General features: G+C 35.0%; 3 protein-coding genes across 13 annotated transcripts in view; 2 read left to right on the top strand and 1 right to left on the bottom strand.

Moving 5' to 3' along the window:
• The window catches only part of pou2f1b (POU class 2 homeobox 1b), a 32,329-nt gene extending 30,367 nt beyond the window's left edge, over nt 1–1,962 (bottom strand). For all 7 annotated transcript variants that reach the window (XM_056465589.1, XM_056465593.1, XM_056465591.1 and 4 more), the window contains exon 1: nt 1,899–1,962. In XM_056465589.1, the coding sequence (XP_056321564.1) occupies nt 1,899–1,944 (46 nt within the window). In that variant the 5' untranslated portion in view covers nt 1,945–1,962. The remainder of the gene's footprint in view (nt 1–1,898) is intronic.
• A 2,595-nt stretch (nt 1,963–4,557) lies between these two features.
• gpa33b (glycoprotein A33 (transmembrane), paralog b) lies at nt 4,558–15,848 on the top strand. The gene is made up of 7 exons (XM_056466000.1): nt 4,558–4,746; nt 7,612–7,778; nt 9,272–9,488; nt 9,952–10,116; nt 10,198–10,314; nt 11,793–11,922; nt 12,252–15,848. Exons 1-7 carry the CDS (start codon nt 4,701–4,703, stop codon nt 12,841–12,843), a joined length of 1,434 nt encoding a protein of 477 aa, XP_056321975.1. The 5' UTR covers nt 4,558–4,700; the 3' UTR covers nt 12,844–15,848.
• Nucleotides 15,849–16,194: 346 nt separating this feature from the next.
• The window catches only part of ildr2 (immunoglobulin-like domain containing receptor 2), a 27,210-nt gene continuing 18,645 nt past the window's right edge, over nt 16,195–24,759 (top strand). For all 5 annotated transcript variants that reach the window (XM_056465582.1, XM_056465584.1, XM_056465583.1 and 2 more), the window contains exons 1-2: nt 16,195–16,316; nt 20,564–20,893. In XM_056465582.1, the coding sequence (XP_056321557.1) occupies nt 16,271–16,316; nt 20,564–20,893 (376 nt within the window). In that variant the 5' untranslated portion in view covers nt 16,195–16,270. The remainder of the gene's footprint in view (nt 16,317–20,563; nt 20,894–24,759) is intronic.

Here is a 24,759-nt window from a genome sequence, read left to right as displayed (position 1 = left end):
TCATACATGATAGATTATTAAAATCAAAAGGTATATTTATGTTGAAATTAATATTAACCAATGGAATGTTGTGTTACCGTGTTGGCATTACAAAATACTAGAAAATCGAAATGATGCTTTCAAAATCAAAACAACACTGATGTCAGTTCAATCACAGCAGTGATACACAATCAAAATGAGTTAATCGCTAAAATGAAAATTAAACAAACCACAATATTTCAGATTTCATAATCCTCCATAACCACAAAACAAATCCCTAACTACAACATGACAAGTATTATACTTGTATCCAACTTTGCCAATGTGTGACGTTAACAATTCAACATTGAAGTAAAGTTGGTTTTATGTTCACACATTCAGACTTTTTTTCTCCTCAATAATTTCATTTTAAGAAAAGTATTTTTTACATATTTTAAATGGTGAAATCATATTAGCAACCAAGGACTATCAAAGTACAACATTGTTCACAGTCAATTAAATAGTGCTAAAGTTGTTTTGAAGTCATACTTACATGTGATTTCAGTCTGAATATTCAAAGTACCATGGTAAACAACATAAGGAGTGTGTCACAAGTTGTCACTGAACGAATGTGCGAATATAAAACCAAATTTACCTCAATCAATTCAACAAACCAAACTTTTATGTGGACAGCTAATTTAAACTCTTCAATCACCAGCTTTCAACTGCTAAACTTGCATTAAACAAAATGAATTCATGATTTCTAATACTTCTTTAAAAGTATCACACAACTCATTTTACATAAAAAAAAATACATCATACACAAAAAAAAAAAAAAACCCTGAACCTGTCAGGTTAAATCCGACTGGACGGTCAACTAGACTGTGATTACATTTAGCACTGTTCATCATAAGAGAGTAAAAAAGAAAAACAGATTTCACTTTCTATTGTGGCCATTCACAGATAATGAAATACAGGGGGACAAAATGAGTAATTACACAAGCACACAGCTGCTGGGACAATAAAGGTGAGCACTATATGAGGATTACCTATTAGACTAGCAAATAAAGCTGGCATAACGCCTGCATACAACATCTCTGTCTGAACCGACCGACTGATACAGTGTTTAACAGACGCTGGCTTGGGTTACAAAGTATCAATCTGCCACAGCCGTACTGGATACATTGTATCAAAAGAGTTCCATTTTGGAACGCTCCGCCATCCTTCGACAATGAAATGGATTCATTCTGATAGAATATGCTGAACAGCGCATTCTGAGCTCTAGAAGGCCCACATGAATAACATAACAGGGGCTACACGCCTGCAATGGGCACAAAAGGCAAGAGAATAGGCATTAAAAAAATCACGCCGTGTCCTAAACTGTACACCAAGCGAGTCCCGGCTGCTCTTCTGTTTCTTATTTTGACCGTAAACACGTTGCGCAGTCGCCGGCTGATTGCGAGCGAATGAATATTCAAAGCTTTATATGTGGGATTGGCTCACGGCACAATACAGCAACACAAAGCCGCTGGAGTAGCATTAGCCGCCTAGCATGGACACAGCAGCCTTTAGTTGTGATTAACTGTAAAATTCGTACAACCTGTGACCGGGGACAGTGCAAAAAGCACGCGAGCCGTCGCCGAATATGACTAATAAAATATGCAAAGCGGCGTTTGCACGGCGGCGGTATGAATATGTAACGCGGCTGCTCTAATCACACAAAGGAGGCATTTTTCCATTAATTTGCCGTCGCACTGCATCGCCAGTTTCACCGTAGCACAGACAGAGAATAACTCCCCCGTACGTTTATTTACAGGGTGCATGCGACTGCAACATCGGCCTTGGGTATTTTGTTTACGCTTTCCCTTCCGCGATTTTCTGCCTTGAGAGAAAGAGTGTTTGAATATGAATATGAATATGTAAAATGCAGTAATGATTACCTGGTCCTGAACTCTCATCTTGACTCGCTGCTCCTCCGTCCGCCATTTTGAATATTTAAACCCAAATCCTCAAAACACAATACAGCGGCTCGCCGATGCGCTCACAGCAACAGCAGCAGCAGCATCAGCATGGCAGATCTGAAGCTCCATCAGCGCCACACTCAACTCAACCTCTGCCACCTCCACACCGATTATTGACCACCAGCACACTCATAACTTTTAAACATATTTGGGGCATATTGAGTGCAGGGACAGAGCAAATGAATAAAAGATTTGGTGTATGGAAATTTACTCAAATTTAAAATAAACAACAAAGTAGTATGTAATTCATGCAGTATTTTATATGTAAATATTGTATATATTCCCACTGCAGGGAATAGGCCGAAGAAAATGAATGAATTAATATTTTATATATAAAATAAAGGTAATTCTAAAATAAAAATTCACATATATATATATATATATATATATATATATATATATATATATATATATATATATATATATATATATATATATATATACACACACACACGCACACACACACACACACACACACACATATTTATATATATATATATATATAGTCAATGTATCACTTAGGTGTTAATGCACATTCATGTGTGTGTGTGTGTGTGTGTGTGTGTGTGTGTGTGTGTGTGTGTGTTTCTATGTATTTACACGTATTTACACTTGCACTAAGTAATACATTACTATGTAATAGGTAGGTAATAAAAAGTTAAATCATAGTAAATGTAAATATCGTGGGAATTAGTACCCCATTTCCAAACTAAATAATAATATTAAAAACCATCCACTTTCATAATTTAATAATAATAGTATTTTATACAAAGTCCAAATGTATTTCTGTATTTTATACAAAGTGTAATTACAGACAGTGTGCAACTTGCTACAAATATAATAAAATAATAATACAAAAAGCTGCTTAACATTATAAAGGACCAACAGGAAAATTGATTATTTAATTGCAGGTCATAAAACTTTAAAACCTTATATATATAATAAATATATATTATATAAAACACTTATTTTGACATAACACCATTTTTTTAATTTACAAAACATTCGATAAGAGAGTAAAAAGAGCGGTAAAAAGAAACTGTCTAGTAAAGACGAATAGCTCTTCACCCAATGGAATAACATACTGTTATCACCTGTTCGCAAAGGGCCTTTAGGTTCAATTATGTTTGCCATACTGCCATCTGCTGATCAGATGTGCCATTGCATCAAAGCTACAAAGCTTCAAATCAAGCCCAGTTGTCTGAACGTTAGATTAGTCCAGGGGTGCCCAAACTCGGACCTATAGGGCCGGTGTCCTGCATAGTTCAGCTCCAACTTCCTTCACCACACCTGCCTGGATGCTTCTAGTATATCTAGAAAGAGCCTGATTAGCTGGTTCAGTTGTGTTTAATTGGGGTTGTAACTAAAATATGCAGGACACCGGCCCACCAGGATCGAGTTTGGGCACCCCTGGATTAGTCTTTCGAAAACATTAATCCATTCATTTTCCTTTCGGCTTTGTCCCTTTATTTATCTGGGGTTGCCACAGCGGAATGAACTGCCAACTTATCCAGCACATGTTTTATGCAGCGGACGGCCTTCCAGCTGCAACCCATCACTGGGAAACACCCATACACTCTCACTCACACACATATACTATGGACAATTTTAGCTTACCCAATTCACCTGTACCGCATGTCTTTGGATTTGTGGGGGAAACCGGAGCACCCGAAGGAAACCCACACGAACGCAGGGAGAACATGCAAACTCCACACAGAAACGCCATCCTTCGAAAAACAAAAACATCAATAATTTATTAATCATAAAACAGTAGTGCTTAATGTTTGAATGGTTAACAAAAAAATTAAGTGATGTTTTTCAAAAGTAATCCTGAATAAAATACAGTTGAAGTCAGAATTATTAGCCCCCTGTTAATTTTTTTCTTTTTAAAATATTTCCCAAAGAATGTTTCACAGAGCAAGGAAATTTTCACAGTATGTCTGATAATATTTTTTCTTCTGAAGAAAGTCTTATTTATTTTATTTCAGCTAGAAAAAAAGTAGTTTTGAATTTTTTAAAATCCATTTTAAGGTCAAATTATTAGCCCCTTTAAGCAATATTTTTTTCAATATTCTACAGAATAAACCATACAATAACTTGCCTAATTACCCTAACCTGCCTAGTTAAATTAATTAACCTGGTTAAGCCTTTAAATGTCACTTTAAGCTGTATAGAAGTGTCTTGATAAATATCTAGTCAAATAATATTTACTGTCATCATGGCAAAGATAAAATAAATCAGTTATTAGAAATGAGTTATTAAAACTATTATGTTTAGAAATGTGTTGAAAAAAATCTTCTCTCCGTTAAAAAGAAATTGGGGAAAAAATAAACAGGGCAGTTAATAATTCAGGGGGCTAATAATTCTGACTTCAACTGAAGGTGGAAGTTCAGAACTAAATGTGTAAAGATTAAATTACGGCCTTACTGTTTATCTATGTAAACATCCTTTTGTTTATTTCATTTTCCAGCATTGACTCACCATAACGTGACTGTTGTGACATCACACTTGCCATTTTGTTTCGACCACTTTGAGGAAGAGGATAAGCAAAAGTCCAAAGTGCAGAAAAGGTGTGGTAGACAAAGGTGGAGAAGAAACACTGTTTCGATGAGCAGACGGGAAGCTATGTGATAAGGTTATAAGAAAAACTATTAAAAACAACAACATTTTTTCTATTATTAGACCACCATCTATTGCAGTGATTGACTGGACATCGACAAAATGACCAACTGGAAGCTGATTTTTTGCAGCCTATGTTTAATCTCAGGTGAGGTGGTCGGTTTCTTGATGTTTGCACAAAGTACAGTAGGCAAGATCAAATCAATGACATTGTGTTGTGTGTATGAGTCAGTTGTGTTCTTGCCATTTGTTAAATGTGGCATTTGTGTATTAACGTTTTGAATGCTTTTGCTTATTACATTAGTTTGCGTATACATATAGCATATTAAGATCATATGCATTAAGCACTGTAATGAATAAAGAAGGATTTATATTGTTAATAAATTCAGAGTTTAACAGAATATACTACTGTTACTCAGTGGTAGAAAGAGTACTGAAAAATCATACTTGGGTAAAATTACTATTACTTGCCCAAAAGAGTAGTGTGAGTAAAGGTATCTGTTGTAAATATTACTCAAAGTATGAGTAAAAAGTAGCCCTTTGAAAAGTAATCAAGAGTAGTGGGTATTACACTGTAAAAAGCTGATGCATTTACATGTAATTTGTTGATGTGTGTAAACGTAACATTCTGTAGTGCATTTAGTTATTCCCCAGCAGGCACACAACATCATAAGATGTTAATATTAGTTTACAATTATGTTGTGATGTCAGGTGACCAAAATTTAATGTTTAGCCAACGTCTAAGGATGTTATTTTAATGTGCAATAATGATGTTGATTTTTGGTTGATTTTACGTTGTTAGAAAGTGACTAAAATCCAATGTCCAGCCAACATCTTAAACCAATGTCATATTGAAGTCATTTACTGACATTTATTTGTAAGGTTTGGCAACCAAAATCCAACATCTAATAGACATCATAGTGGTAACATCCACACAACTTCAAGCTGTAACATTATTAGACATTGATATTTGGTTGATTTTAGGTTAGACATTGACGTCGGCCTGACGTTGAGTTCTGAGGTCAACCAGATTTTCATTTCCAAACAAAATGCAACGTCCCCACAACGTTTGGGTACGTCAATCTGATGTCATGTTGACCTCTTGTGCCTGCTGGGTTTAAGGCCATTTCAGTCATCATACAGTAATCATCTGTCACCTTCTCGTCCGTGACATGCATCTAAACAGTCTCCATGTAAAGATTTTGGACATCTGCTTGGACCCTTTTAATGCTTCCAAACAGTTTTCTTCAATTATAAATCACCCATGTCTTGAGGTGTTCATTATGATGTGATTTACCTTCTATGTGCGATTTGATCGGACAGAAATCACAAGACTAATTCTTCTAATCCCCATAGACAAGAATAAATAAAGTAGTGACTGCAGATCAAAGGAAAGTAGTGGAGTAAAAGTACCAATACTGCACTAAAAATGGAAGTGAAAGTAAAAGTACACATTTTTAAAACTACTTAGTAAATTACTATTCCGAGAAAAACTACTCAGTACAGTATAATTGGAGTTTTTGTAATTTGTTACTTTACACAACTGCTGTTACTGTAAACTTTACTGTCCCGTTTTGGGGCGATTTGTTCTGCTGCGTAATAGATTTACAACACATATATCACACCACATACTTAAGACAAACATAAAACATCATTAATAGTACTAAAAACAGCAACTACCCCTTCCCATTAAAATTCAGCAAATCGATCACACAAGGAACAAATGAAAATTTAAATCTGTTGGTCCTTGCCAAAAGGACTCAATACTGAGATCCTAAGGGAAGGATTTGAAATGAATCAAAAAGAGGATGGATTGGAATATATCAGATGTAATCTGATGGGCTTTCTTTAACACCTGGATTTCATACAAATAGGATAACCCTGGTTCTTTTATCCCTAATACTTTACTGCAAGTATTAAAACCTTAGACAGTGAGTTCTTCTGTTTTACTTTTAAAGAAGCAAACCAACAAATCAATAACAAGGTTAAAATGGATTCTTATGCTTATAAAAAAAGTTTGGTCAGAGGAGAAAGGGTCGTGCCTAACAGAGCCTGGTTTCTCTCGAGTTTTTTCCTTCACTTCATCAATTGGTGAAGTTTTGTTACTCACCACTGTCGCCACTGGCTTGCTTGGTTGGGACTTGGGGAGCTGCGCATCAATGGATTTGCTCTTCAATGTTTGGACTTTCAGCATTGAAAATTAAACCACACTGAACTCAACTAAACTGAACTTCAACTCTGAAAACTGGACTCACACAGTGTAAATTTACTACAACTTCAACTCTGAAAACTGGACTCACACAGTGTAAATTTACTACAACTTCTATGTTAAACTGCTTTGACACAACCTACATTGTAAAAGCGCTATAGAAATAAACATGAATTGAACTCAATTATAAAATGCCACCATCAGAGTCCTATCAATATTAAACTTTGCAAACAAAAAGTCTTTGTTGGCCTGTCCTACATCCTCTTTCAGTATTTTCATTAAAATTTTATTTATTATCAATAATAATACCTAGGTACTTATAAGGAAATTATGAAATGATATGATTATTAGAATATCTAATATAAACACACCATATGAGTTGCTGGTGAACTTCTGCAATATAATTTGAATGTAGAGTTGCAATATTGTTAACCAGAAAATTACTTTCAAATTAAGTAAAATTAAATATTAAATACTATTAAATAAATACTAAATATTATCAGCTCATGATTTCTTCGCTTGTAAAAATAACCATGGCTTTACTTCAAAATTAATTAAAGTTAAAACTAAAACATCACTATATTTGTTTCACTAATCATAGATAACATAACCATAGTATTTGTAGTAAAGCTTTTATTTATGTATGTAATAAATGTTAATCAATGCACCAAAAATCCATGCTAATAAATCATGGTTAATATCCATCAGGGATGGTTTAGAGTTTTTATTATTCTGAAAAATGATTCTGCATTCTGTAAAATGAGTAAACTCTATGATACTCACAGTTCTCTCTCTGCCTCATAGTGATGTCGGCTACATTTGGACTGGAAGTGACAATGAGTCAAGCGTCCATGGAGGTTGCCAGAGGTGATGATGTCAGACTCATGTGTACTTTTAAACCTAAGAAACCAGAAAATGACCTTATCATTGTAACATGGATTGGTGATGCTGATGAGACATCTGGGGACAAGGTATGCCTGAGAAATTTTGGTGGAATTATTGACTGTACTGGTAATCATCACTATGCATATGAACAGTGTTGGGGTAATGCACGTTTTAACACATTACATAATAATATTACTTTTTAAAGTAACGAGTGAAGTAAACCATTACCTTTAGAAATAATTAATATAATTTGAGTTACTTAAAAAAAATGTAACATGAGTTACCTTGCTTAATTGGCTTTTTAAAAATATATTGCGGAATAAAAGTGACCTTAGTCAGGTTAAATCACACACTCAATGAGAGCATGCTGCGAGGTGACAGACAGTCGACTCGTACTCCTCATCATCATCATCAGGACTATTTTTTCACAGCAGATGAGTTAGTGTACTGTTCTAGTAACTGAATAACTTGGGATATTAGTTTATTTTGAGTCAGAGGGGGTATCCGGTATGTTAAAAAGTAAGTACTAACTGAAAACCATTTCACAACAACTCATTTGTGAATTGCCCAACATCACTACAGACAGTCAGAAACAGAAACAATGGCAGGCCGGAGACTTATATTTTTGCAATGGATTCTTGTTATTTTTAACTCATTGAAGAAAAGTAGTGGATTGTTGTTAAGTGTAGATTAAATGTAAGTAAAACTCTTGACAACTGCGAGAAATACAACATCGAAAAAACTGGATGAAATTATTATTGACATCACTTCACGTTCTCCAGGTAAAACAATTAATTAGACTAAACTAGAAAAATGGTAATTGCCTTTATTGTTGAGGAGATGCAGCCACATGTCTAACGTTACTGTAGAAGTGATTATGTTTTATAATACAGTACTATATTTCCTCTTTTGGAAAATGATTTACACATTTGTTAAGGTCACATGAAGCAATTTATTCAATGTATAAAACTCAAAGAGTTATTTTGATTTGGGAATGTTTTTTATCTTCTTACTGTTCATTTTGTTATTAAACATTTTAAAGGTTTAAAATCTGTTTTTGCCTTAATACAAATTATTTCATGTTAGCACTCTGAGGCTTTATTGCAATCTTCATCTCAATGGACAGTGAATTTACTTAACTAATAACACTAAACGTCCAATAGTAGCAAACACACTACTTTACATGCTGTCATTAATCTGTATATACAGCATGTATAACAAAGTTTTCAAAATATAATTAATCCTACATTATTTAAAGGAAAATGACGGTGTAGGTTATATAGATGGTTTTTAAACGCAGAACGTCTCTATAAAAAACAGATGCAAGTTCTGAAAGAGATCAAACCTCAGGCAGGTAAAGAAAAGTAACACAAAAGAAACTCAAAGTAATATGACACATTACTTTCCATAAAAAGTAACTAAGTAACGCAATTTGTTACTTTTTAGGGGAGTAACTCAATATTGTAATGCACTACTCTCAAAAGTAACTTTCCCCAACACTGTCATATGAATCATGTCAATAATAAAAAAAAAAAAACATTACAGAGCTTTTAAATGCTTCTTTGTTTTGGCCTTGCAGGTCCTTTTTGGAAACTACTACTCCAATACTAATAAAGTAGACATTGATCCTCAATATGTAAACAGAGTCTCAATAGAAACAGACCTTACCACAAAAACATCAACGCTGACAATAAAACAAGTCACTCAGAAGGAAAGCAGAAAAATTAGATGTTATGTTCAGATCCCTGGAGACATCGAAGGCAAACCAGCAGACACTACTTTTCTTTTGGTTCAGGGTAAGATCTGTGGCACTTTGTCCAACATAATTTGTGCCCCTAAATCACAAAATTAGTCATACTTGTCTAGAAGTTTATACACCATCTGAAAGATGAATAAATAAGCTTTCTATTGACCTTTGTTGAGATATTGGACAATCTGAGGATTCAAAAAAATCTAAATACTTAGGAAATCCCCTTTAGGTTCTTAGCAATGCATGTTACTTAGCAAAAATTAAGTTCTAATGTATTTACACTGGGGAAATTCACAAAATGTCATCATTGTCTTTACAATTTTTTTGGCATAAAACAAAAAAGTATCATTTTTAATCTTAATATTATCGTTAATATAACCCACAAATATAACCAGATCTTAACATAAGATTGATTTTTGTGGTCCAGGGTCACAAAATCCCAAAAGAAATGTATTCCTACAGAAATAGTGAAATCATTTAATCTATAATGAATATTATTTGTCCTACAGTTGCACCATCACAGCCTGTTTGTAAGGTAGTAGGGACAGCAGAATACGGACACAATATTAGCCTAACCTGTGTCTCTGAGGAAGGTTCACCAGTACCCACGTACAAATGGGAGAGATATAGCGTCAAAAATGTCCCACAAGGGTTTCCTATCAAAACCACTGAGAGTAAGTTTTGTTCTTTCTTCCATGAATACACTTCATGCCCTTATATGATCGTTTATACATGCTTTTTTGTGTGTGTGACAGAGGATGGAGTTCTGTCTTTGGTCAATGTATCAAGTGAGACATCAGGGTACTATATTTGCCTGTCAAGCAATAAGGTTGGATCAGCTAAATGTAACATGACATTGTCCATACTGCCTCGTAAGTATTATCACCTTTTACTGCTTATTTTCAGTTGATTCAGGTGTTTAGTTTTCAGATTTATTTTATTCAGTTGTTTTGTCTTGATAATAATCTTTATATCTAAAAGTCAACATGGCAGTTGATTTGTTCACACACACTGTAAAAAAATGTAATGAAAAAAGTCAAGACAACAAATATTTTGATGTTGCTCATTTTATTAACTTATTTTAATAAGTTGATCAGGTTTCAACTACATTCTTTAACTTATAAAAAGTTTAACTTAATATTTTTAGTTAGCTTGATTGGTGTAAGTTGAGATGACTATAAAAGTCATTCATTCAAAAAAAAAAGTAATAATTCATTTTCTTTTGGCTTAGTCCCTTTATTAATCAGTGGTCGCCACTGCGGAATGAACCACCCACTTATCTGGCATATGTTTTACACAGCGGATGCCCTTCCAGCCGCAACCGATTACTGGGAAACACCCATATACTCTCATTCACACATACACTATGGACAATTTAGCCCACCCAATTCACCTATACCACATGTTTTTGGAATTGTGATGGAAACCGGAGCACCCGGAGAAAACCCAAGCGAACACGGGGAGAACATGCAAACTCCACACAGAAACGCCAACTGACCCAGCCGAGGCTCGAAGGGGCGACCTTCTTGCTGTGAGGCGATTGTGCTACGCACTGCGCCACCATGCAGCCCTATACATATTTATATTTGTTTTAATAAAAACAAGTTTAGATTTGTCCATCTGTCGGTTTTGAAGACATATGCATCACCATATGGGGCATAAGAATAGGAAGCGTTTAGATATAACTTTTTGACCACACTAAGTTATTATTGTTCATTTATTCATTTGCTGGAAATCAGAACTGAATTTAGAAATAGTTTTGAAACAAATCTTTGTGCTTAACAAATAAAATTAAATATGATGTCTTCAGTGGAGTTTCCTTATCCGCAAAAGTAAAAGAGTAAAGAGTAAAAGTAAAATAAAGTGAAAGTAAAAAGGCGGATTGGAGGAGGCTCATTTTGTATCCTTGCGATGCAGATGCTCTGTATAACTCGCTAAAGAAACATAGTTTTTCCACCTACAAAGTCCGCCATGTAAATAACAAATGCGCCAGGGCTCAACGCAACTGACTCTTAAAGGGAATAGGAGATGAGACTCTGATTGGTTCAATGCATGTTTTGCTCAAAACACACCCATAACTCATTAGGAGAATAAACACAACCCTGTAAGACCATCCACTGGGGCACAAAGCAAATTTTTATTAAAATAGCAAAAGTGGATTTGGACATGCCCTTAATGCTTTTGCACCTAGATAAAAGTTAAAAGTAAAAAGTTAAAATAGAGCCAAGTGTTCCTTCTATTCTGGCAGATGCATAAAACGTTTTGAAGTCACTATGAAAGTGAAGCTAATTTGACATCTGAGGACTTCTGCTTGATTTAAATTAATCTTTTACTCTTTCTGTTTTTACAGCGTCCATGAATCTTGCCACAATAGGCATTGTTGCTGGTTGTGTTGCTGGAGCTGTAGTGCTTCTAATAGTCATCATCTGCTGCTGCCGCAAACGCAAACAAAAACAGAAGCTAAAAGAGTATCAAATGGAGTAGGTCACCATTTATATTCTCAAAGTTACAGTTGAAGTGATTGTTGATTTTTGCAGGCTATGTTCTAGATCAGGGGTGCTCAAGCCTGTTCCTGGAGACCTACCTTCCTGCAGCGTTAAGCCTCATTAAACACACTTGAACTTATTAATTAGGACCTGAACAGCACATAATAATTACAGACAGGTGTGTTTGATATGGGTTGCAACTGAAATCTGCAGGAAGGTAGATCTCCAGGAATATTTAGGTTTTTGAACTAAAATATTTTTAATATTTTGGCCTGTTCAAAATTTAATATATATATATTTTATATATTTATTTATCACCTTAGAAAACCAGCAGTGGAATACCATGACAATTCACCTCTAGAAAATATTGACGAAAGGAATATAGACACCATTGCCATCACTGACGAGAGAACTGGCAAGGCTCGAAATGATAACTTTGAAGATCGGTATGATGACAGTGGAAGTGGCCGTGATGACTTCAGAGGCCGCGAAAATCACAAAGGAAGCCGCGATGAACTCAGAGATCGCAATGATGATCGCAGGGGAAGTCGCGATGAGCTCAGAGATCGCAATGATGATCGCAGAGGAAGCCATGATGAACTGAGAGATCGATACGAGGATCGAAGAGGAAGTCGTGATGAACTTAGAGATCGCTACGAGGATCGCAGGGGAAGTCGTGATGAACTAAGAGATCGATATGAAGATCGCAGGGGAAGTCGTGATGAACTAAGAGAACGCTATGATGACCGCAGAGATCAATATGATGACCGTAGAGATCAATATGATGATCGTAGAGATCACTATGATGATCGCAGAGGTAGTCGTGATGATCTTAGAGATCGGTATGATGACAGAAGAGATCGGTATGATGACCGAAAAGGTAGTCGTGATGACCTTAGAGATCGCTACAGATAAAATCATTTAGATCAATATAATAATCAACACCTCTGATAGCACACGTACATTGAGACATTGTCTGCTGTTTGTGTAAATATCTGAAGGACGCATTTATTAGAGAGCATCTATTAAATGTCTATTTTTAGTTGTTAAATAGACAATTAAAATATGTTTCAAATTTAGAATTTTCGTCTAGCAGGCATTTTAAATACATACTAGATCTTTGAACACTGCAGATTATGGCTGCACAATCTATCGTTTCAGAAACGATATCGCAATGAGCGCATCCGCAGAAGTCACATCACAAGATGTAGAATTAGAATTATAGTTGAATAGGAGGTCAAAACACACATGATTGTGGAAAAATTGCTAAGTTTAACCATAAAATTACCAAAAAGTGTATAATTAGCATGTGTTTTAAAGCCTGTGACTGTGTACGTATTTCAAGCCCAATTAAAGCATTTAGGCACAGAAAATTTAAATTTTAATAACTTCAAGAAAGATTAATTATATTTATGTACAGTAAACATGCAATGACGATTATACAGTGTTATTTGTTTTTAATGTAATTAATCAGTTTGTGTACCTGAATACTGTTAGAAGTCCAGAAAAAAACATACAGGTAAAGCATTTAATTAATTTCTAACTTTGCTTTACTGTATTTATCATGCGATTTGGTTCATTATGCAGATGTGCTTCACTACAAAATCATCCTATAATCATCCAATATTATCCCTAAATATAAATTCTTTCCAAATAGAGGTATTGATTTAATCTGTTAAAATATACTCAATATCGCAATGTCAGTTTTTTTCCAATATTGGGTTGTGCGATTAATCTAAGACGAATTGCAATCATGATTTGAAACATTGCGATTAGCTAATCGCAAGAGGTTGTGATATGGAATACATTTGTATTATTTAATTTCCCCCGCCCAGAGCAAATACATGACTGCCTTGATAGTCTTACTAGCCAATTGAGTGAGCACACTTTCATTCTGCCCAATCAGAACTTTTCAATCTGCCTCTTATCAGCCATGTTAGCTTGTTGAGTGTTCTGTATTTTTATAATTCAATTTTTTTATTAAGCTACATTATCTCCCTAATTTGAGTTTATAGAAAGTAAGTTCATTTTATTTGAGCTTACTGATTGCTCTAGAGCAGGGGTTGGGAACCTTTTAAAGAGCCATTTGGATGTGTGTGTGTATATATATATCAAAATGCCTCTTTAAAAATGCATTTGTTACTGTATTACTACTATAAATAATACAGGTTTAAACAGAACCGTAATTTATGTCCAAGCACAACTTAAAAATAAACAAGTATAAAGCATCACGTTGAGCAAGTCCATGAATGAAGAAAGAACGTCCTTTTATTGTTAACAGAGTTCTTATTTATTTTGCTGTAAAAATTACAGTAAAGAGGGAATTGTAATTGTATTTTCGATAAAAAAAACTGATTTCTAGTGACGGTTATTTTTTTTAAATATAAAATATTATTGAAGGAAGACAACTGGAGAGCCACGTATTTTTGGTCAAAAAGCCACATGTGGATCGAGAGCCATAGGTTCCCTACCACCTAATTTCTAATTATTTAAAAGGAAATTTGAATAAATGTTGAAGTTAATATCCTTTTTTAAAACTAACTCGCACTGCATTTTAGCAGTAAGAAGCTACAATACAGATTATTAAGCTGAAGCTTGACTACAAAATTAAATTGCAAATCAAATCATAATATCTGTCAAAAAAAATGCAATTAGATATTTCCCCCAAGTGCACAGTCCTATCTTGCAGCCCTACTGAAGATGCTTTGCAGACCAAGCTATCTTTAAATTACATCTTGCAGATGTACCTGTGCTATCTGGGATGTTTGGTTATGAACTACTCGGTTTTGACAGCCATTAAAATTGGGATTGCTACAAGTAGGACAACATGATATTTACTTGCTTCATCAGATGGTAGCTGTTCAATGTATTTTTCTTCTCCAGTTAATTCAAAACAATGCTGTCCTTAATCTTTCTAATGTTTTACAATTGTTTTCTTGTGTTGATTAAATCTGTAACACTTTACAATAACAGTACATGAATAATGATGTATTAATATGTAAACTAAACATTACTTTATTATGAATTAATAATGAGTTAAGATGTGTGCTAATGATTAACTAACTTTAACTACAACGTGATTCACAAGAGTTCATGTGTGAATAACGGCTACCTTGATTATTTGTTAGTTCACCTTGTTAATTAATGTATTAATTAACATTTAAGTTTTAGCTAAATTTAACCAACATGAACTCATGAGGTGTTAATGTATAATTTTGTCATGACTTTACTTGGAGAGGCACATCACCATGAACTCATCCGTAACTACTCATGAACTCCTGTGTTTAAACTGTTCATGTTGATGTTGACAGACTTTTCCGTGTAAACACGCTAGACGGATGTGCATAAGGAGTTCATAAGTAGTTAAGAATGGATTAATGATGATGTGCCCCTCCAAGTAAAGTCATGATATGATTATGCATTAACATGAGTTTATGATGATTAAATTAAGCATAAACTAATGTGTCATTAATTAATGTGTCATTAATACATTAATTAACAAACAATCATGTACTAACATTTAAGGCAGCTGTTATTCACACATGAACTCATGTGACTCATGATGTAGTTAAAGTTAGTTCATGATTAGCGCAACTATTAACTCATTATAAATTCATAATAAAGTAATGTTTAGTTTACATATTAATACAGCACTATTCATGGACTGTTAGTGTAAAGTGTTACCATTAAATTTAATTGAGTTCTTGAGTCACTGAGGTGACAAATAATGCATCTGATTCTTTTGACCTGAATTAATCCTTTCTGATTCAGTTTTTGTTTAATGTGACAGGATTTTACATATTTTCCATGCCTATCATTTATGCATTAGTGTTGTGTACTTTGTTTGTATATTTACAAAGCTACAACTAAATTGTTACACACCTGCACGTCAGTCTGAATAAATCAGCGATTTTAAAATACTTACGGTTGACAGTTTCGTTTTTCCTCAGCATTATTAGTCTTTTAACAGCATAATCTTCTCATCTAAAAGAAGATAACAATGACCGCTTTTTAAAATACGTTTGATACAATAACGCATTTTCAGAAAGACGAGTCCACTTTAGAAGATCTGGCAGGCAGTGATGGTGTCTATTAAATAAAGTACTTTCTAATAGTACTTTCGTTGTCAACCTTATAATTAAATGCAAAAGCGTTAATCAAAACAGTTTCAGCGAAAGCAGTTGAACATACTTAAAGTTTATCTAGAAGAGTTGTCTCCCCCCTTTAGAAAAGTGGTACATTCCGCTCATTCTGACCAGCGCAGCGGACAGAGATGAAGCGAATAACAGTCCGGGAGAAGATGGACTAGATGCCTGCAAACTAACCCGCACTAAACTGGATCATGTTTTTGTTACACGCTTCCTGGATTCTATTCACACTATTTTCACGTAAGTTATTAATCAGATTTCCACTTTAACGCAATATAGAGATACAGAAAACTGGGACGGACGAAGTAAAGCAACAGGTTGATAGAGCTTAGAGATCCTTGAGCCTGGTTTTATTTTTAGACTGATCACGAGTCCTCGCGATGGTTTTTACTATAATCCAATTATTCACACCTCACAAAGTAATTACAGCTAACACTTTTTATTTAAAATATTTTTAAACATAATATTTATTGTGCAGTTGTGCTTGTAAAACTAGCCTTTAGAAGTTAACTTTAAATAAAATTAAATAAAACTAACAAGCTAAATCTATCCCGTTTAAAAACGTACTTTTAATTATTTAGCCTACTTTTGTTCAACAATATTCTTTATTATTATTATTGATTATTATTAAATGCATAATGCCTTTGTATGTGCGTGTGTGTGTGCCATATAAATGGTACTTAAACACTCAAGATAGTACCAGCCTTCTTTAATTATACAGCATGGAAAATATGAAGCACATTTAAAACTATTTAACATCCCAAAGTTGTTATTGTGGGAAGAGAATTGTGGGAAGCACTGCAGGAATAGGAATGTGTGTCAGGGAGTGTAGCTGCATTGTATCAGCTCTTGTATGGGAGACAATACAAATTATGATGGATGTTTTATGGGAACATCAGTAAGCAACTTTGTGAACTCTAGTGAGCTAAAAATCCATTGCAATGGACAGTTTATTTGGCAATTTGCACAAATTTAATGTTAGAAAAAAATGAAGTTCTTTCATTGATGTTTTCATGAAGAGTTTGAGCATCCGTGAAACTCTGGAACTGCTCCAAAGTTTTCCAACAATAGTAAAATAGCGCTTTAGATTAGTAAAATATTCTACAGTACACACTATGAAAAAGACATTACAAAAAACATGGCATTACTTTGAAAACTCATTTTCCTAACTTTTATATTTAGGAGTGTATTGTTTGGAAAACTTGTTGAGTCTGCAAAGAGAACACTAGAACACCTCCCTGTAATGACTAAGCAGCATCAGCAATTCACTAACACATGTAATCAAGTAAAATTGCCTGCAACTAACAGCTTGGTTTAAATCTCTTTAACCTAATTGGGTGTTCATGGATGACTGAGTCAATGAGTGTATGGTATTGGTGGGATTTCAACATCCCCCCCCCCCCCCTCCTGCATAGGTTGTAGTGGGTAGGGGGTTCACCAGAATGCCAAACAATGAGTCAAACCGGCAACAGAGAGCACAAAAGGAGGACCCCAATCCCTGTACGGCGTATTAATGAACGTAATCCAAATTTCTCTCCCTACATTCCTTCAACATCCTGATGGTTCTGGAATACAGTTGGGGAAACTCTCAGGAAGTTGCTTTGTTTCCTTTAAGGCAACAGTGAATGTGTGCAGATCTCATCCAGACATCTGTGATGAGTGTATATTTTTCTGCAGTGTGCTCCACCCTTTCACAAGAATTGGGATATTTGTGTGTTTGTGGTGTGTAGACCCCCTCCCTACTTTTGAACTTGATCTGTTGCAAGAGTTTTCTTGAAATATTTTGCTATTTCACCCCACCCCATTCAATGACGGTGACGTCTCTCCAAAAAATGACAGCCCCCACCACCACCCTACGCCCCCCTGCATAGCATGGAATTTAACTTTCTTTACTCAGTCTTCTCCTCCTCTCTCCCTCTGTGTTTTTTTACACCAGCAGATCCTCCTCTTGTCTGATTTTGTCCAGCGTTCTGTTGTATAATCTCCCACACACTGCTGGACAAACACACTCTTTCATGCTTAGACACACACACACACACACACATACAAATGCTGACTGACTGGATCCAGATGTTTTTAGACATTCATTTTCAGGTCATCTCACCTTGTAATCTTAAGCTGATAAAGTGAATTCCCCTTGGAATGGGGTGACTAAGCATTCTGGAGAAGAGGCACTGGGTTTTGTTTTTTGATTCGGTGGTTGGTTAGTCTGAGAAAGAGCTTTGGGTAATGAATACATGCCTGTCTCTCACGCTACGAAACATGCCATTAAACTCTTAACACCATAATACTAATCATGAACAGGTCAGCAGTCATTTCAGATGCTGCTGAAAGCTTACAGTATCTTGGAATTTGCATTACTTTCTGTGCTTATGGGGTGTTTGCTGATGCCTTAAGTTAAATGATACAGGGTTATATAAAATAGATAGTTTGTGTCTCATTTTGTTAAGCTTGAGTGGCACAAATAATTTAATCACAAAGAATAAATCATTCACCAAGAATTAATCTACTACATAAGGTACTTTGTACCTTACAATGCCAACTTATTAATGTGGTGATTTTGCTCTCACTTTACTATATTTAACAATTCAAATGAATGTGTAGATGTGTGTGTGTCTGTAATACTGATATAATTTGTCTACTAAGCAAATTTTAATAACTAAAAACATAAACATACATTATAGTGACACTAAAGAAATCATATTGTACATCTACAGAATGCAGAAAGAGAAGTAAATTAAATCATTTTAATGAATATCTCAAAGTTTTACACAAATTGTAATGTCATCATGCTTAACCTTTAGTTCTTACTACCCAGGTTCTCCCAAAACAAATATGTGCTTATCAGTAACTAACCAACATTTACACAACTGATTTTAGAGCATTTGTTGTAAAAAAAACATATATATAATTAAATACAAATAATAATATTATAAAGGTAAAACTAATGGTTGTGCTAACGGGTCCTGTGCTAACAGTTCTGTGAACAACTAGATAAGTTTGTTTTCATTTTAAATTTGCAAAACAAATACCGCTTTTGCAAGCTCTGCTTTTCTCAGTGTACCCTCTGCTATTCTACAAAAAGGCTGTTAGAGGCTGTTTAAAGTCAGAAGAGATTCTGAAACACTTCATCATACACTTAACATCTTTATAAATAGTTAGACATACTGTATACTAGCAATCACTGAACACAACAAAGTAAACTAATGCATTTAGGCTGGTCATGATAAATAATTTTTGGTGTGCGATATATAGTCACAGAAATGATTGTGATAAGTGCTTTTATTACCTTTTTAAGAAAATTTAAGTCACTAATAATTATTCATTTATTCCTTTTCCTTTGGCTTAGTCCCTTTATTCATCAGGGGCTGCCACAGCGGAGTGAACCGCCAACTCTTCCAGCATATGTTTTACACAGCCCTTCCAGTTGCAACCCAGTTCTGGGAAACATCCATACACACCCATTCACACACACTCATACACTGCGGCCAATTTAGTTTAATCAATTCACCTATACCGCATGTCGCATTATACCAACTATACCGCATTTGGACTATGGGGAAAACTGGAGCACCCAAAGGAAACCCACGCAAACACGGGGAGAGCATGCAAACTCCACACAGAAATATCAACTGACCCAGCTGGGACTCGAACCAGCAACCTTTTTGCTGTGAGGCGACAGTGCTAACCACTGAGCCACCATGTTGCCCTCGCTGATTATTATATAATGATTATACAAAGGCATAATAATGCAACTAGGCATAAACACCATCAAGGGGCAAACACTTTTCATACTGAAGTTTATTTAGATCAGAGATGCCCAAACTAGGGCCCACAGGTAACCTTTGATTTGGCCTGCCATCCCATATGAAAAGACAGGGAGAATGATAGGTATAGTTTAGAGATTGCCATTTCAAATTGAATGTAACCTTTTATTTGTTTGTTTTGTTAAGCTACGAAAAGCATACTGAAATTAAATGTTTCAATTTAAATGCTGTCAATGAATCAGATTTAGCTTAAAATGTTCATACTGTCACCTGACGGATAGAAGACTTTAGTGAGCACATCAAGTCAAAGGCAGATTCTGCTTGCCTAGTGTATTCAGCATTGAACAGCACCGTGTTATAAATTTGATTGTTTTTATTGCAATTTTTTATTGCAATTATGTAAAAAAAATTAAACTGCATAAGTTAGAACAATTTAAATGAATGTTTTATATTTATTTTTAAATATTAGGAAATAAATTAGGAAATTACCCATGACAACTTTAATGTAAAATAGTTTGGTATATTTATCTTTGGCCCATGGCGATCAATCATATTTGGTTTTTGGCCCTTCATACGTAAAGGTTAGGATACTCTCCATCTAGCCCTGACTCTTGAAACTGATTTTAGAATTGTGTTGTGTATTCCATCCAGCCTTATGTTTACTTTTGCAATAATTCTTAGTGTTTCTACCTCACTGTTTTCTCTTTCTCTTTGGCACAGTGCAAAGTTGTGATGGCGTACAGGTGGTCGTGAAAGATGAGAAGAAGTTTGCCATGCTATTCTCCTCCATCGTTCTACCATGTCATTACACCACCCACTCCACTCAAACCGCTGTGGTGCAATGGTGGTACAAGTCCTACTGCACAGACCGCACTCGAGATTCCTTCACCTTTCCTGAGTCCCTGGGAGTCCATGTATCTGATCTGGGAGCATCGTCTCATCGGGACTGCTCAGACAACAGCCGCACTGTCCGCATAGTGGCCTCGGGACAGGGAGCTTCCATGACCTTAGCAGAGCACTACAAAGGAAGAGACATCTCCATCATTAACAGTAATGTGTCCCGGCTGTCCTACTCTATAACTAAGTGTTTTTGATAGAGGAGGATTAGTTAGATTGGATGTGAAGTTTGGTCAAATGTAAGCGATTATAATGAATCTGATCATAAAACAGAAGTGGCACTTAGAAATGCCAGCATTAGTCAGATGGAAAGTGAAATTACAACTTAATGACTCACAACCAGGATATTCTTAATCACTGATTAACTTGTCAACTCAGTAGGTTAGTCTTTATAAAAAAGGTGAAAAAATGTCCACAAATCTGCATCATAGTACGTAATTTTAATAACTTCATGATTAGAGGGATTTATTAAACATTTAATGGCCAGTAAAAACTTGGTTATCTAATCTGCACATAATTATGAACGCATTAATTCCTTAATATGCATAAGAAATTAAATTCCAAATTACAGTGCTCAGCATATATAAGTACACCCCTCACAAATCTATCTGTTAAATTCATATTTTTAATAGGAAGCTCTACAATATTATATTTGTGCATATACATTAGATTAGTCAGTACTGAAGCAAAATCTGGAGCTTATCTAACAAAAATATACTTACTATAATGGTTAATAATTAGTACACCCTAGTTTATGTTATAGAAAATTCTAAAATACAAATTTTGAAAAAGAGAAAAAAAACGGGAAAAAAAAGGGAAAAATTTAGTTGAAATTTTGTAGGTTGTAATGGTTTTTGCAATATTTTGCTTGAATTTTATTTCAATTATTATCTTTCAATTTCTAAATTAATTATTTCTAAATTATTATTATTTCTGAACTAAAATATTATTCAAATAGATATACTTGTTTAATAAATCTGTTTTGTTAAAATGCACCAAAATACATTGCCTATATTCACTGAGAAATGGATACAAATATTCATTTTTCAAAATGTTGTGTACTCAATTATGCTGATCACTGTAAGTGGATTTTTAAAACAAGCTCACTGTAGTTTCTCCAAGAGACTTTTCAGAGATTTTAAACATTGAAAAAAATATAGATTGGATTCATATTTATAGTCAAAGTTACACTAAAGTTTAAAAGTTTGGGTTTGGTTTTAATGTAAAAAGCAATATTGTGAACAATTATTAAAACTGTTATATCCAGTCATCAGTGACATGAGCCTTAAGAATTCATTCTAGCATGCTGATTTGGTGCTGTAACACAGGGATGCTGGATAACGGAGTCAAGGATCCACAAGCAGTTTATTGAAAGCTTAGTCAGGCAGGATATGGTCAACTGAAACAAATAGAAGCATGAGAAGAATCCAAAAGCATAGTCAGGTCACTTGCAAAAGGTTGACACAGGAAGCAGTTAATGTAAACAAGGGAACAAGGCAAGTAATTTCACTCGGCGGCCATCTTTGAAATGCTTCTCGGGCAGTATGCTGGGCATTGTGTCTGAATGGCGAAACATCAAATTCTCCAAAACTGTTTGCCAAGCTTATGATTGCATTACGTATTTGGAACCACCAACAAAATTTATCAACATCAGTATCATAAGTTTAGTTTCTAAACGTCAGAATCAAACAAAATCGGCTAATTTTCAGGGTCCCCAAGCTAATGAGCATGCACACTTGAAAGGAACGAGATCATGACACCAACCTCATTTATGGCCGTTCTACACATCATTATCCTCTGGATTATGATTGTCTGATTGCGCTGGTCTTCTGAAGTAGTTCACAACTTGGTCTTAGTGCCGAATCACCTCCAGAAATGACAACTGCTCTTTGTTTACAAGTTGGTAGGTGTTTAAGTAGTTGCTGTCATGTGATGTGCATTTGACAGGACGGACTGTACCTTGCAATCTATTCATTCAGATTACAAAAATAGAAAACTTGTTTTTAAGTAGTTGGTTAATTTAAAGTACAGATGTCAAGATTTATGTGGATATATTTCTTATGTTGGAGAAGCAAGTATTCGCTGAGATTCCAATGTGTTTGTTGACCACCCAACTGTCGTAAAAGCACACGTCTGTTTCGAGTTTTTGCCCGGAGAAAAGTCAGTCTACATCGATTGACGATTGGCTACTGTACTAGTAGGCGGGGCTTCATTTGTCATATTGACCGTTACACTTTTCCCTATTCAAAACTATACAACTGACACGTCTTGTGTATTCTATAGTCTTTGGCAGGGGTCAAACACTGATAGACCAGACACAAGAAATGCGTTGTGATGTTACAGGGTGAAAACCAAGAAGACTCAGCAATGTCTGTGAGTGTGTGTGCTGTTTATATGATCCATGTAATCAGTCTTGAGTAGCTCCCAGCTGTGTGTGTGTGTGTGTGTGTGTGTGTGTGTGCGTGTGTGTGCGTGTGTGTGTGCGTGTGTGTGTGTGTGTTTGTGCGTAATCAATGGAGAACCGGGACAGGTGTGTGGGTGTGGTGCCTGAAGGGAGTTGTAGTTCATATGGTGGCAGACCTGTAGTTCTCCAGCGATCTGTGTGAACTAGATCACTGGTAAATGTGACAGGTGCTGAAGAAATCATTAATTATGACTTTTAATGTATGCTGCGTAATAGTTTTTGTGAAACAACCCCTCCATTCCATCTTTGGGTTCAAAAACATTCATAAAAACATAATTACTTTGAAATGGATGGCATACATATTTGAAACATTCTACAGCAAATGTATTAATCTACAGTTTTTTTTATTATTTATTATGAGAAAAAGAAACAATTATAAAAATGTATTTACTGACTGCACACTTTTGAATGGCATGATTATATACTAAACAATAAACCACACATGGGGTTACACAGTGAGCTCACAGTGAGAAATGACTTCATACATACACAAACATGGCCTAGGGATCAGGTGGTTAAAATAATTGCAAAATGGCAATGACAAGGAAAATGACACTGGCTCTGAGAAAAGCCCTAGCCTAATTTAATTCAATGGAATTCATAAAATGATATTTAGTCTGTGGCTTAATGGTTCAAATACTTCTCGGGGCCACTGTGTAATAAAATCATCTTGTTAGATTATTATTAAATTTTGAGCCTCTTCTATGTTCAAGTCTGCAATCTTGTGTGTAATCCATCTGCCCCTTAGGAAACCCAGCCGATTGTGCTGTGTTTTCCTGTTCCTTAAATAGGGCTGTTTTTTTCTAGGTCGCACAATGGTCAGGGGGATGGACCTCATAAAGGTTTCACAAAACACCCCCACAGCTTTCCTTATCAAAAGCAAACACCCTCTCCTCTGACTTTAGCCATCAAAGCTCTCCCTCCTCCAGCTACCTCTCCAACAAAGACTATGATTGTTCAGGCAAAATATTACACATACTGTAGATAATGAGCATAAATGATGTGTTGTGTTTATTGATTAGACATATTAAGGGACACATTTACTAACAACTTGTGCCAGTTCCAGCCCTTCTTTAAAAAAAACTGCTGAAATGAGAATTTTGCTGAAAATGCATAGCCAGTTATTTTTTCTGAATTACCTTATTGAATATGCAGTTGCAGAAGTTTTCCTTTCAGATGTAAAAGTATGGCATGGGAGAATTTAAATGTTGCAATTTAATTCACTGTAAAACCTAGTAAGTTCAGGTAACTCAAACCGATTGAGGAAATTGATTGCAGCAAACCATTTAAGTTCAAAAACTAATCCTAATGAGTACTGTGAACTTAATCTATTTGAGTAAATGAAGCAGTTTGAGCACAGTAAAACCCACTAAATGAAGAGAACTCAAACCAACTTAGTACTGTAAAACCCAGTAAGTTAAGGCAGCTCAAATCGTTTGAGGAAACCGATTGCTACAAACCATTTGAATTAAAAAACTAATCTATATGAGTACTGTGAACTAACTCCATTTAAGTTGAAGTAATGAGGTATTTATTTAACTCATTACCTTCAACA

The sequence above is a fragment of the Danio aesculapii genome, chromosome 9, assembly GCF_903798145.1.
Source record: "Danio aesculapii chromosome 9, fDanAes4.1, whole genome shotgun sequence".
NCBI classification, from domain to species: domain Eukaryota; kingdom Metazoa; phylum Chordata; class Actinopteri; order Cypriniformes; family Danionidae; genus Danio; species Danio aesculapii.
The sequence above is the reverse complement of the archived record's forward strand: the minus strand, read 5'-3'. Positions and strand labels throughout refer to the sequence as shown.

What these genes read in the sequence shown, in the direction of transcription:
- gpa33b (XM_056466000.1), top strand. Translation starts at nt 4,701, where the DNA reads ATGACCAACTGGAAGCTGATTTTTTGCAGCCTATGTTTAATCTCAG. An exon ending in CAGCCTATGTTTAATCTCAG is followed by an intron (nt 4,747 to 7,611) that starts GTGAGGTGGTCG and finishes TCTGCCTCATAG; the next exon opens with TGATGTCGGCTACATTTGGA. An exon ending in TACTTTTCTTTTGGTTCAGG is followed by an intron (nt 9,489 to 9,951) that starts GTAAGATCTGTG and finishes TTTGTCCTACAG; the next exon opens with TTGCACCATCACAGCCTGTT.